This window comes from Ursus arctos, unplaced genomic scaffold (assembly GCF_023065955.2).
Source record: "Ursus arctos isolate Adak ecotype North America unplaced genomic scaffold, UrsArc2.0 scaffold_2, whole genome shotgun sequence".
Taxonomy (NCBI): domain Eukaryota; kingdom Metazoa; phylum Chordata; class Mammalia; order Carnivora; family Ursidae; genus Ursus; species Ursus arctos.
The window spans coordinates 41059467-41073288 of NW_026622874.1; the positions used below are offsets into that span (position 1 = coordinate 41059467).

Genomic DNA, 13822 nt, shown 5'->3' on the forward strand with positions numbered 1-13822 from the left:
TTTTGTTAAAAATATTTATTTAAAAAAATACAATTGTTGTCCATATCTAGTTGCACATATACCTATTAACATATCTATATAGTTTTGGACTTCAGTTAATCTGCTACAGTGCTTTCCTAAAGCTAGCTTGCCATTATACAAAGCAAATTCCTCTGTCAGTTCCTGCATAAAAATAGGTTTTTTTTACACATCATCTTTCTAAAAAGGCGCACATCACCATTACAGAATTTAACAAAATTTTTGCATAAAACTTGAAGTGATAGAAAAACCGATCACCTGATTGGTTATCAGAGCAACGCCTTGCTACGTCTGGAGATGCACTGAGTATCAGCTACACTCTTCTCTTTTAAAAGCAGCATATCATAAAGCCCTCAAAGTGCTAGCACGTCGTCCTCGCCTACCTATGCTCTGTGTGAAGGTTCTTTGCCGCATTCGAACAGAGTTCGAGACTCTGGCTACGGTCAATCCTAATCAGCCTTAAAACATCACCCCTCTGTTTCCCGACAGACTAGGTCAGACTGCTGAGCTAGGAGACACGGCTGCTTCTCTCCAGCTGCACCAACAATCAGTATGATTTTAATAAATGGTAGCGGTTACCATCATATTAACTGCGGTATTGGGGAAGAAGAAAAAAAGCGATTTTAATACTTTGAAAGTCTCCCTAACATAAATTTCACGGACGTTAAGACAAGGTAGTAGTGACGCGTTACCCTCATTCATTGCTTTGGGTAGGTGTGCGCCTGCATTACACAGAAGCGTTCCACGGACACAGAAGGGGTGGATACTAGATACTGTGAGAGATCGATTTCAACAAGGGGGAAAATAAACAACGAAGGAACGGTCTTCTCAGTCAAGTTGATCTAGGCTGGAGAAAAGCACCCTTGACAAGTTCTTTTTCCCGCATCTCCTAAACTAAGATGCGGATGTAAAAGAATTCTCCTCTCCGGTGTTAATGCCACAGCAGCCATATGCTTTTCTTCCGCATCAGACACGGGGTGGATGGAAATCAAATGTTGACTATTTAATAACATTCAACTTCCGTGTGATAACCACACCTGAAGATCCAGTAGAGCTCACAGAAAATTACTGGTTTATTCTTCAAAATGCAAAGTTGTACACTTCTTTTTGTTTTTAAGCCAACTTGATTATCTGTCCGATAAAGGGTAGAATTCTAAAAAACTAATTTTGTCAAAAATTGTATTCACCTCAAACCAAAGCTACCAGTAGCAGAATGACTGGACTGAGTGTTTCACATTTAATCTTCCCTACCCACAGAGGTCAGTGAAACTACATGAAGGCAAAAGTGCAGAAGCCGATATGACTGTGATTAGGAAAATCAAATGGCCAGACCGAATCAATAGGCCGCGAGTGATCAAAAAACTTAATTGTATTAATTTCTATCTTTACATATATGCATATTAGTTAATTTCACTAATCGTGAACAGGGAAGTTCGTAAGACATTGCTACTTCTCACATAAGCACTGAATGTAATGTACATATAAAGGCCTTGGTAATACTGCCCTCAAAAACAGAAAATATGAAATGTCTTAGAAGGGACTATGTCCCCCGCCTAACGGACAATAAGCAACGACGAGTGAACAGGAAAGTGGATAGTTTACAAAGCTGAGTGTACCCCATCAACTGCAGATCATTTAAAAAGTCATACATTTTTACAAAGCACAGTATTAAAAGCTTGTAAATGATTTTAAAACTTCCTAGCTGAAAGATCATACCTTCCAGAGCCTGAAAGAATGGCTCATTTGGTAATCTATTTGTCTCTTCTCCAAAGAGTCTTAATTCCAGAAAACATAAATGAGAAACATTACTTCTCTGACCCTCAGTATCCTTAGGTCAAAATTAAACAAAATCTTTAAGTGCTTCCAGTTATTAATAACAAAACAGTGCTAATAATGGTGCCCCAAAAAGTGCCAAGTAATTTAATACCAGTACGTGGCATTCCCACCCCTGAACTCTACTCTAGGCTTATCTGAATGATTCTACTGGCTAGAACTCTGGCCCAGCCACAGGCCACGCCCACCCTTGTCCAGAAGGTCCCAGGCCTGTCCTAGCAGGGCTCATGATCCCTGGAGGGACAAGAGTCAGAATGGGCCCTTATGAGATGGGAAACAAGGCAAAGCTGAAAAGAACATTCAGCCCAAGATACTCTGAGGTTTCTGCTAATGCTTTTTAGGTACAGTTTAGAAGGATAAACTAGGCTACGGTGCCCGAACTCCCACCATTTCATCAATTCACGGTCAAATCTGTACTTTAGAAATACTATTCTTAGTATAAACCCCTGAGAAACTTGAGACGACCCCACCAGAATGAGGATTCTACACAAAAGTGGAAGTGTAGAAATGTTAGGAAAGGGCAGTGATGCACACGCCAGGAGAACGGGTCAACTTGGCTTCGTTCAGCACATGGCACGTGCAGCCTTCTAGTTCTAAAATGGTGGCAACAATTAGCCTTTAAAGTCTATGATTCTAGGGATTTAAAAATAAATGTGCAGGGCATTCATTTTTTAAAAGTGGCAACTGCAAAGTGCGGCCAATTTTTTTTTTTTTTAAGATTTATATAAAATAGCCTAGGAGCCATCCTAAAGGAAGAAAACTGTATGTTCCCTCTGAAAGATTTACTTACACGCACACGCACACACTCAGAACAGCAGCATACCCACACGTACACAGGTACTCAGCCGATACACCAGAAAGACTTGGAAGGAAATGCTCTCGTCTCCCAATTACATCTTTAAAAATAAAATTTTAAACCTCATAAAACTTTCTGATGAGAACTAAAAACACCTAGAGTTCAAGAGGGTTACTATGTTTGATTGTATCCCTCGAGAGTTTTGTTAGGGGGTTCACTTAAAACGATGTTAACAACAGCTCGAATGTCTTGGTTTCTCTGGAAAGCCTGAAAGCCAACACCTTCCCTCTCACACAAGCCACTCCGGGACGCCCCGTGTAGATGACAAATGGCAGCATTCCAGCGACTGCCACCTTCTGGCAGGCCATCAATCTATCGCAAGTTGGTTTGGGTTTTTTTTTTTTTTTTTTTTTTTTCAGAAAAGCCTGATGGAACTGGCAGCTTCAAATGGAACATTTAAACCACATCAACAACTCACCTTTCAGACTGCTCTGTTTACAGGTCAAAACATGACTTTTGTGCTTACAGGTTCCACCAAGTACGAGAAATGAAATCAAACCGCCTTCTTTTCTTGCTTAATACACTACCACCCACAAGAATTCTAGATTCTAAGATTAAAAACTTCAAACTTTGGTAAGCAGAATTCTGATGACCTAAGAGGAATAACAGGGCACCTTGTTTCAGGTAATGCAGCATTAGAACTAACCACATTTATTTGTTGATCCAAAACCAAGAAGGTAATTCCTAAAATGTTTTCCATAGAACCCACTCTCGGGTCAGGGCACCCGCTAAAGAAAGGTAGTTCATGTTGACCTGCACTTCCCTACTGTGGGGTGAGCAATTCACTTCTCAGCTCCATTTAGAAATAACGTGTTCTGTCCTTCCCTCAGCTAACACGGTGAGTAGTTTTTTTAACTCTCCCGTTGGTTTGGTGATTCATTTGGAGCTCCAGGTTTCTGCACAAAGACACATGCACTCGTCTCCAGACTGGTCTACACGCCTAAGAGCGGCACCGAGCACCATTCTAGATTTCTGGCAGGTATAACTAAAATATATACAAGTAAGTGAAGTGGTAAGTAGCACTGGCCCGTCAAGGAAAGTATTTCTTCAGATGCTGAAATGTTCCAACAAATAAAAAAATCAAAACTTATGAATGCAGCAAGAAAATGGAGGTGGTTATAGAGTTTTGCATAAAGCAACTTAAAATAATTCAGAATTCGTTGGTAAAATAGAACATTAATAAGACCAAAAGAAGTTTGTAGGCAGAGTAGTCAAATAAAAGTCAATTACAGAGTCATACCTAATTTGGAGAGAAAAGAAAACAGGTTGTCAAAAAGACTATGCAGGAAGCTCTGGAGAACATCTGGTAATGGGTTATGTATGAAAAAGAATTAATACATTTCAGGAAGTTGAAGACAACTTTTCCTGAAGATTTCCAAATGGAACTTCTAGAGATATGACAAGAAAATCAGATCAAACATGTAAAGCATTCCTCCGTATATCACAACAAAAGCATCCACCTTCTGTTTTCAAGATCGGACTAGACACAATACCGAGTCAGGGGTCTTTAAGGTAGAGAGTGCATGCTGCCAGAAGGCGCACAAGACAATCTCCTGGGGGCAAGAAGAAAATACTAGAACTTACAGTCAGGATTTCCTTTTTATACCATCCTTAATTCCGATTTTTGTGTACGTCTTATAATGTACATGACTTTCACACAGCGGTTCACAACTTAACTTACACACGTTTGATTCTGCAATAGGAAAATGGCGTTCAAAAACTTTTACTGAGCAAGGTGTGTGCTCACAAAGGCTGGAGACCGCTTTTCTGAAATGCCAGGGGGTGCTTCCAGGTGCTTGTGTTCCCTAGAAACATACAAAACTGACTTCAGAACTTCACAATCCTAACAAATACTCTGAGATCAGGATGAAACAAGGTTACCAGGCCAAACCTCACATAACACCAGCTATGAATGGGCCTGTAGTGACACTGTGACCAAGAGCCTGCTGTGACGGCCACAGCATCCCAAGCCTCTGACTTCCTTTCCCCTCCAAGCCAGAGTGACACACAGTATGGAGAAAACCAGAAATTGTGCCAGGTGAATAGACTCAACACACCTGCCTTTTTGGACCTCTAATACAGTATGTAAATCGTCAAGGAATTCTTCCAGTTAAAAAAAATCCCGTACCCTTTCACCATATATACATGTGTATATAGATGGGCTCATGGGCTTACTTTCCCCATCAAAATCTGAAGAAAAAATTTATACTCATATTTTTGCCATCAAAATGTGGAAAAGTTAAACTATATTTTAATTCTAAGAGGCTTACATTGACTTTTTGAGGATTTCTGGATTATTCCCTTACATATGTATTTTTAAAAATCGGTGGAAGTTCTCACCTTTGTTAGAACACACAGAATACGTCATGAGGAATATTATATTACACAAGCATTGACAAACCATTAAAAAAAATTACTGAAGTTAGACATGTGATTTTAATTTTGTATTTTAAAAAATCAGCATATGAATGAGAAAAAAATGATGTTAGAAATTATGTGAAAATCCACCCCTGGGATGGAATGATGCCGGCTGAGTGTGCAGCTCTGTGTTCACCCCTGCTCGATTCTAAGGCAGTGGCTTAAATTCAGCCACAGGGGGAGTCATTTACATCATGGAATCAGCCAATGCTCCAATTTCAGGACTTCTTTTTTTTCCCCCTTCAGAGAGCCTGGTTGTATGTTCCCAGCATACAAATGAGTAGATATGGGCCAGAGCAGATGAAAAGGTAATAAGATAATCACAGATGATTAAAAAACTCATTCAACCTGCTCCCTTACCTTACTCTGGGCTACTTCTGCCCACCAGCCATCATCCTGGCGAAGTGCCTCGTGATGGAATCCAGCTACAGATACCAAACAGAAGTCTCTCTAGTGAATACTGATCTGAAGTGGTCTGTCAGCTTTTGACGCTAAGAACAACCCTGGATGTTCCAAAAACATGAAGCTGAGACTTTTTCAGGAAGGAGGTAGTTTACAAACAGAACGGTCTGCCTCATACCCTTGAGCTAAGGTTGTAAACTTTCATTGAAAAAAGGAAACACACACACACACACACACACACACACACACACACACACACACTTCTCCACGTCAGCTGCTCTCAAAGAGAAAGCAGATCATCAGTCTCCTGAGGCCCGCGCTCTTGGAGGCTTCCGGGGCTGGTTTGCAGGACAGAGGACTCACTAAAACTCGCTCGTAGGAAGCTGCTGTGACTGAGTTTTAATGGTGCCCTTGGTTCCCAGGCACCCCTGTGCTGCGACAGTTAATCTTCAAAGATACTGTCTATGAAAATGACCAATGGCTTTTCTCCTTTACTTCAAAAAGATAAAATACTTTTGTGCTTTCAAAATTAAAAATACCTAGTTAAACCAAGCCATCAATACTTACATTGAAAGTACAAAATATTCATTAACCTAATAAAACTATTCCAAAGTGCTGCTGAGAGGTCCGATTTCGAAGAAGCATGCAGAGTAAACGACTCCATGTGGGAGCCAAGGGCCATCGTCTGCTCGCCATCGCTCGGAACACGGCCTTGCGACACTGCTACAGCCCCCCTCAAGAACAGGTCTTCCGACTGGTGACCACAAATGAACCGCTGACAGGGCTCCCACACCACAAATACAGAGACAGCTCCCTGAATACCGTCCCTCCGCCGCTACTAGCCTAGTGTGGACGCCTCACACTACAGCTTCTCTACACTGCGCAGAAACATATTTAAAGTGAGCATTACACGTCTGGAAGATGCTGGTTTGTCTCAGTGTCCATCTGAGCCCTCAAATCCTTACTCCCTCATTCCACTTAGTGGATGGGATTCAGTTACAAGAACTGTTTCTAGAGTTAAAAGATGAGGTTAATGGGCAGTGTGGTGGTGGGGGGCATATAATCAACTCTAGACTTTAAAAGCCAAGTTTTCAGAAGATTCCACTGTGAAGTTGGTATCAGTTCAGTCTGGAGGCTTCACAACTCCGCCCACACCTGGCACTGATTACCATACGCTAATACTTTATAAATGTGGTAACGCAGAGATGAAGGCCTGCGTTTCTCACTACTGATGTGAACAATCCAATCCCTGCGTGTGAGCATTTCCAAACAAATTCTGCCGCTCTCTGAAAAAAAACTTTTGTCAAAGGAATAAACACATCTCTACCTGACCACAGATTTGGAGGCTTTGCTTTGCTTTTCATCTTCCTAATAACATCTTTAAAACTATCACAACCTCTAACAACCTTAAATTTAAAAGAAGGTAAAAATGCAGTGGAAAATAGGGTAAAATGAACAGAAAAGAAAAAGTCTCTTCTAACTGGGACAGCCCCACATGTTGTTTCAAGTCATTCAGCTGAATGTTGACTCAGAGACACCTCCAGATTCAAAACCCAGCTTCACCCTAAAAGCCATCACTTACCAGGCTGTGTACCACGGGGGTATAATCATACCACCCAGAGAGTCGGCGGCACTTCTGTGCTAGAGATGGGGTCCCCTAGTCTCACTGGTTGTTGCAAACACTGTCTTAAACCCCAGGTTTAAAACATCTTCCTACGTTGAAATAGACTAGGCTCCACGCTCTGTTCACAGGTTCAGACGAAATCACACCTATGGCTACGAAACCCACTGTGATAAAGGTAAGTAAGAGTCTTTCTGTGGAGTTGCTTAGTATGCTACCCTTCACAGCAAAATAGAATCTCTCCAATAATATTCCTCCAATCTTACTTTGTGTGAACAGGAACGATTCCTTTTCCTTCACTGCTTGTATACAGCTCACTTTTAGTTATTCCACAGAACACACTTAGTCCTGAATATACGGCCAACTGCATTTCACATCTCTCCAAATAAGACACTCAAAGCATTCATTGTTTTCCTGGCCAAAGGGTCCCAATAAGGCAAAAGGAGTAACTTTGTTCTTAACTGCTCTTGCAAAGCATAGCTAGCTGCTAAACCCCACCAAAAATTTCTTTAACACAAAGCTCAAAATATTTAGAAAGGAAGGAAGGTAGGAGTGAAGGAAGGAGTGAAGGAAGGAAGAGGGAGGTGGAGTTTGAACTCCAATTAAGGCATTTTTATATACAGTCCAACTTCAGTCATATTCAAAGGGAATCTTAAAAAGGCATCTCAATGGGGAATGGCAAAAATCACAATAGTCTATTATTAGCATTGTAGAACTATTAACCGCTCACTTCAAATGTAATCATGTTGAATGTCTCTCTGTTTCTTTATTCCTTGGTTCTCTCATTCCACAAGTGCATAGGTTATGTTTTCTGTAGATCTGGGGAAAATGGGCCAGGGGTGGGTGGTCCATCCAGGCCAGACACAGTGAACGGTCCATGACTATTCAGTACAGAAGGAAACTAAGAAAGAAAATAAAACACGTTATTATCCTATTACTCAACCCCAACTTTCACTTTCTGTCCCTGCTACAGTCCGAGGCAGAACGTGAAAGCCACCTGCAGTGGCTCATGGGACAAAGGTAGTAACCATTTATCGTGGAAAAATATGATGCCACGGCAAAAACTTTAAAGAAAAAAACTGTTTGTCCTACACGTTAAATATTAACACTCTCTGGCCTACCTTGATGGAAAGAACAAACCAAAACCTTCCCTCATAGCCTAAGGCATACAGGTTTACGTTTAACTTCACACAAAGGTTTTACAAAGTTCATGAACTAGAGTATAATTCAATTACAAAGCAAATCACAGACCGTCAAAAAGAGGTCCAGAAAGAGATGCCCATCTATGAACTCTATTTATAACCGATGCAAATAGTTATAGGGTGTTTATCCTAGAACAGAGCTCCCCGTCCTGTATTCTAAGACCAGTTCTACAGGGAGAGTCCAAGCTGAAACTGTGTGAGCACTGTGGCTTTGCTTAAGGTCTCAGATCACTCTAGAACTCAATTATCTGTGAGAGGCAAAGAAAAATGTAAAAATAAAATCTGAAACATTCTCAACACTCTTTCTATTCAATAATTTAGAACTTTTTGCAAACAAACAAACAAACATAGAAGGACTTAATTTTCTTTTGTCCTTCCCAGTTCATTTTCAAAAAAACAAATGAAAAGTTAAATTGCAAAATACAAGAAAATCTCCCAGTGAGTCATCCCTAAGTAAGTGAATGAATCAACCAAAGTAACTCTATAAGTTATAAAGTCTAGACGCTTGGGGAAAAATAATGGTTAAAAGCTCTGAGACCTTTCCTATGATCTCAGTTAAGGGATAATACAATATCCATTTTTTAAAATATATATTTTAGGGGCGCCTGGGTGGCACAGCGGTTAAGCGTCTGCCTTCAGCTCAGGGCGTGATACCGGCGTTCTGGGATCGAGCCCCACATCGGGCTCCTCCACTGTGAGCCTGCTTCTGCCTTTCCCACTCCCCCTGCTTGTGTTCCCTCTCTCGCTGGCTGTCTCTATCTGTCAAATAAATAAATAAAATCTTTAAAAAAATAAATAAAATAAAATATATATTTTAAATGTTGATAAGTCTCAATTCTAAATGAGCGAGAAACAGGAGTATCTGATAGAACATTCTCAAAAGTTTTCTCTTTTTAAAAAATCCTCAGGTAAAAGAGGAGATATATGTGCAGATTTTCCCACAAATTTTCACACACGCCTATTTTCCTTTTTTCCAAAAAGAAAAAAAAACACAAAAAAAGGATTTCTAGCATTTAAAATGACAAAGAAATTGGGTGGGTTCAAAATCTACTACAGTACTGAACAATTCTTGGTCTAACTGAAGTGTGTCTAACAGTCAAGAATGAAAGGGAAGCACGGCTGTGAATATCCGTCAGTTGTTTGCTGCCTGGCAAATTAAGCCTCAGAAAGCACATTTATTAAACAGAAGTTTTACGATGATGAGACTGAGGAGTGAAGACACTGCCTTTGGCCTTTTTCTTCATGTGGCAGACCCCAGCTGCAAGAGACAGGCTGGTAGGTGCCTTACCTGGAAGAGTGTGTTAGCACCTTGCAGTCTGGCTGGACTCAGGGGAGCGACCGGGCTCAGAGTACTCCAGAAGTGGATGCTGGAGAGCAAGGGGCTCGGCGTCAGTAAGATGGGCGTCTGCAATACGCAAAACAAAAACGGTCACTAAGTGACTCATCAGGAGTATGTTTCCACCTTATAACACTACACCAATAGCCCTGAACCCAAATATTTTTTTTAAATTTATTTATTTGAGAGACAGAAACAGTGAGAACGTGCACACGAGTGGGGAAAGTTAGGGGCTGAGGGAGAGGGAGCAGCAGACTCCGTGCTGAGCACAGAGCCCCATGCGGGGCTCAATCCCAGGACTCCAGGATCATGACTTGAGCTGAAGGCAGACGCTTAACCAACTGAGCCACCCAGGCACCCCAACCCTGAACTCAAGTAGTGTCCTCTTCTCTGCTAAGTATGTCTGAAATTTTATTATGAGGAAAAGCTCAGAAATTATTTTTACAACCTAAGAAAGATAAAGGGCGAAGTATTTTTTAACCTGTGTTTTGTAGGGTCTTTCCCAAATAGAGAAACCAACCTGGTCAAGTGCAGAGAAATAACGGGTAACTGAAGTCACAAACACAGTTCTCCTTAGTAATGGGAGGTCTGGGAGTCATCTATTTAAATGTTACGGGGGAGGTGCCTGGGTGGCTCAGTCGGTTAAGCCTCGGACTCTGGATTTCGGCTCAGGTCATGATCTCAGGGCCCTGGGATCGAGCCCCACGCTGGGCTCTGTGCTCAGTGCAGAGTCTGCTTCTCCCTCTCCCTCTGCCCACCCTCCCAGCTCATGCTCACTCTCTCTCTCTCTCTCAAATAAAAAAAATAAAATCTTAAAAAAAAAAATTCTCTCTCTTCCTCTCCCTCCCCACCCCCCTCTCCCTCTCTTAAATAAATAAATAAATGTTATAGGTGAGCAAGTTAAGAAATAGCTAATGCAACTACAAACTTGTTAACATCCCACCAGTTGGTTTTCTTTTTTTTTTTTTTTTAAGATTTTATTTATTTATTTGACAGAGATAGAGACAGCCAGCGAGAGAGGGAACACAAGCAGGGGGAGTGGGAGAGGAAGAAGCAGGCTCATAGAGGAGAAGCCTGACGTGGGGCTCGATCCCGGAACGCCGGGATCACGCCCTGAGCCGAAGGTAGACGCTTTAACCGCTGTGCCACCCAGGCGCCCCCCACCAGTTGGTTTTCTTAAGGTTCTCAGGACTTATTGTTTTCTAGCTTTTGACATTATCACTATTTTTTTTTATAAGATACCAATGAGTTTTATAAGACGCCCCCCCCCCCCCCAAAAGAGGAGAGAGAATAGTTGCTTTAGGAGGAAGTGGACAACTATTTCTGGCTTGCAGAGCCCATGAGCTCTTGTGCAGCCCACGCTCCTCCAGCCTCGTGCGGCCACAGTTCTCATCGGGTGCAGAACTGGATTCCTTTCACAGGGTCAAAGCCCGCCTTTCTCAGACAGACCGAAGGAGCCGCAGGAGGACGGGAGGTTATCAATTCGGGATTTGTTTTAAAAGTGAGTCAGTGCAACCATCGGCGGCGCCAGAAAACAAGAGGTGGTTACCTGTGAGAACAGGGCTGGCGTAAGAGAAGCCGTGGGGAGAGACGGGCTCAGGATTCCCAGTGGACTCGGGTCACTGCCCGTGATCACGAGGATGGGTGCCAGCTCTAATCCTTTGGGTTTCTTGGATCTTGAGGAATTACTTGTTTTGTCCTTTTCCAGCAAAGCTGAATCCTGGTCTTTCGGATCCAGTGACAAGTTCTCTGAAAGTTCCATGGGCTGCGAGGCCACTGACTCGATGTCGGTGTCGAGGTCGGGGTTAGGACTCAGCGGCGGTGAAGGTGTCCTGGGGGTGGGGGGCTCCTGCCCAGAAGGGGAGGCGGACGGGATGGGGGGCGCGGCAAACGCGGGGGCGACGCTGGCCGCAGAGGCCGGGGCTTCCAGGGAAGGCAGTCTGGGGGAAGCCAAAGTCTCCAGCGCTTGCAGAGTTTCATCTGAAGGCGGAGAAATGCTTGGGCCGGCCGACGGGGCGGCGGCGACAGGTTCAACGGGCAGCTTTTTGGAAGGTGTTGTGACGAATCTGATGACAGATGGTGTTGGCTCCTGGGGCAGCTTCTTCTCTGCCAGCTTCTCAGCTGGACTCTCGATCTTCATGGGTTTGAAGAGCTTCTTATTGGAGGAGTTCAAAGAGTTGAGAGTGAAGGAAGAATACAAGCCGGAGTGTATGTAGTCATTGCGGCTGGAGGCCCGGGCCCCGGGCTGCGGGGGCCTCTCTCTGCCCCCGTTCTCGGGGTCCCTGGAGCTGCTGCCCCCTTCCCCGCAGCTCACGGCTTCATAGTCTCCCTCAGTCCTGCCCACAGTCAGTGGGTCCATTTTCAGAATCTCTGGGTAAGACACAAACTTGTACACAAACTTCTGACCATTCACCTTTTTAATGATATTCTGTAGATAAATAAAATAAGCATGCTTATACTTTCTTGTAAACGTACCTCCCGCAGCCCATGAAGATGCTGACCTGATACAGGTCTCTATTTGGCAAGGGGTTTACTTCTAAGAGCTTCAAAATCACCTACACTTATCTAGCCATGCCAAACCCAGGTCCTAGCGCTACGGAGCATAAGCTGAGCGTATTTAAATGTGTTAGGAACAACTGCAATGATATGCTACATGAAAGAGAGGTTTCAATTGCCTCACACCCTCAACCGAATTATCTGTATTAAGGCAAAGATCACTGAACTCCAGTCTCAAACAATTCCAAAGGTACCAGCCATTCGCATCCTCAGTAAGCACAAAGGAAGAGAACATTACTTCTGCTGGGCCTTCTACTTCCTTCCAAAGTTCCAGTTCTTTCTTACCTCACACCCCCATTCGGGAAAACTGATAAGACCAATCACTTAAAGGTGAAAGAAATTAAGATCTCAGCTTCTCATTCTCATTCTATCCATTGGAGCCATTCATTTTACCTCAGAGCCCAAGAACGTATCCAAAATAATAAGAAATTTAAAAATAAATTTTAATTAAGAAATCAAATCTGTGTATTAACAGCTATTCTTTAAGGCCTTAGTTTGTGTTCTCTGGATAAAATTAAAAAGTAAAAAGTAAACCTAAAAAACAAGCATATATGTGACAACTTTTCAATTACAATATACACGAGAATGTTTTATTTCATCCTCAAGAATCTCAAATTCTCTTTTCCTTATTCCAACCCTATACTCACTTTTTCTTTAAAGACAACTGCAATTAGGAACAACACATGCATGAGAAGTGGGCCTGCAGAAAGAGGGCTGGAACATTTACATGTTTCATCCTAATTCCCAACTGCTGAAGTGACGAAATAAAGCGGATCGAAATCAAACAGGACAGTGATCATTTTGCAATGGACACAAATATCAAATCATTACGTTGTACACCCAAAACTAATAGTCAATCACACTTCATTTAAAAAGGTTTAAAAATAAACCAGGATATTAGTATCTTATAACCTCAACAGAAGAGAGGAACAATTCTTGTCTCAGGCGGACGTGTATTACCTTCACGTAATAGTATCTGAGAGCGCGGCTGAGTTTGTCGTAATTCATATTAGGCTTGTTTTTACGAATCCCCCAGAGCCGAGCCACCTCTTCTGCCTGCAAAAGCTTGAACTCCCCATCATTGGAGGTCCAGCTGATCATGTGCTTGTTCTGAGGCTCCTGTAGGAGCTGAAGGAGGAACTGCCACAGGGTGATAGCACTGTCCATAGCAATGAGCTGAAAGACACACAACAGTATTAACAGCCAACACTCCCAGGACACCCCATGCCAGGCACCGCGCTCCGAACATATTCTGCCTTCATTTCATTCCCACAGCAATCCTACAAAACAGACGCCGCTGCGGCCTCATTTCACCTTTGAAAAAACTGATTCAGAAAAGAGTTAAGTCACTTGTCTGAGGCCAAGCAAGTAAATGGTGGAGCTGACATTTAAATCCAGGCAATCTGGACCCAGAGTCCAAACTCTTAAGCAAGCCACACTGCTTAAGAAAGTCTTGCTGGGAGACGAAGTTAGTTCCGTAAGTCACAGGAGCAGTCCGATGGTTGCCGGTCACCAGAGTGTACCGCTCTTACTGAGTTTGCCTCAGAGACCAGCATTTAAATCAAGCAACTTGGTTTATT

The 13822-nt window shown here is 42.6% G+C and overlaps 1 protein-coding gene across 2 annotated transcripts in view; it reads right to left on the bottom strand.

Moving 5' to 3' along the window:
* The window catches only part of ELK4 (ETS transcription factor ELK4), a 20391-nt gene continuing 6569 nt past the window's right edge, over positions 1-13822 (bottom strand). For both annotated transcript variants that reach the window (XM_026480511.4, XM_026480512.4), the window contains 4 exons: positions 13203-13418; positions 11236-12114; positions 9639-9755; positions 1-8049 (listed from right to left, as the gene is read on the bottom strand). In XM_026480511.4, the coding sequence (XP_026336296.2) occupies positions 7951-8049; positions 9639-9755; positions 11236-12114; positions 13203-13409 (1302 nt within the window). In that variant the 5' untranslated portion in view covers positions 13410-13418 and the 3' untranslated portion in view covers positions 1-7950. The remainder of the gene's footprint in view (positions 8050-9638; positions 9756-11235; positions 12115-13202; positions 13419-13822) is intronic.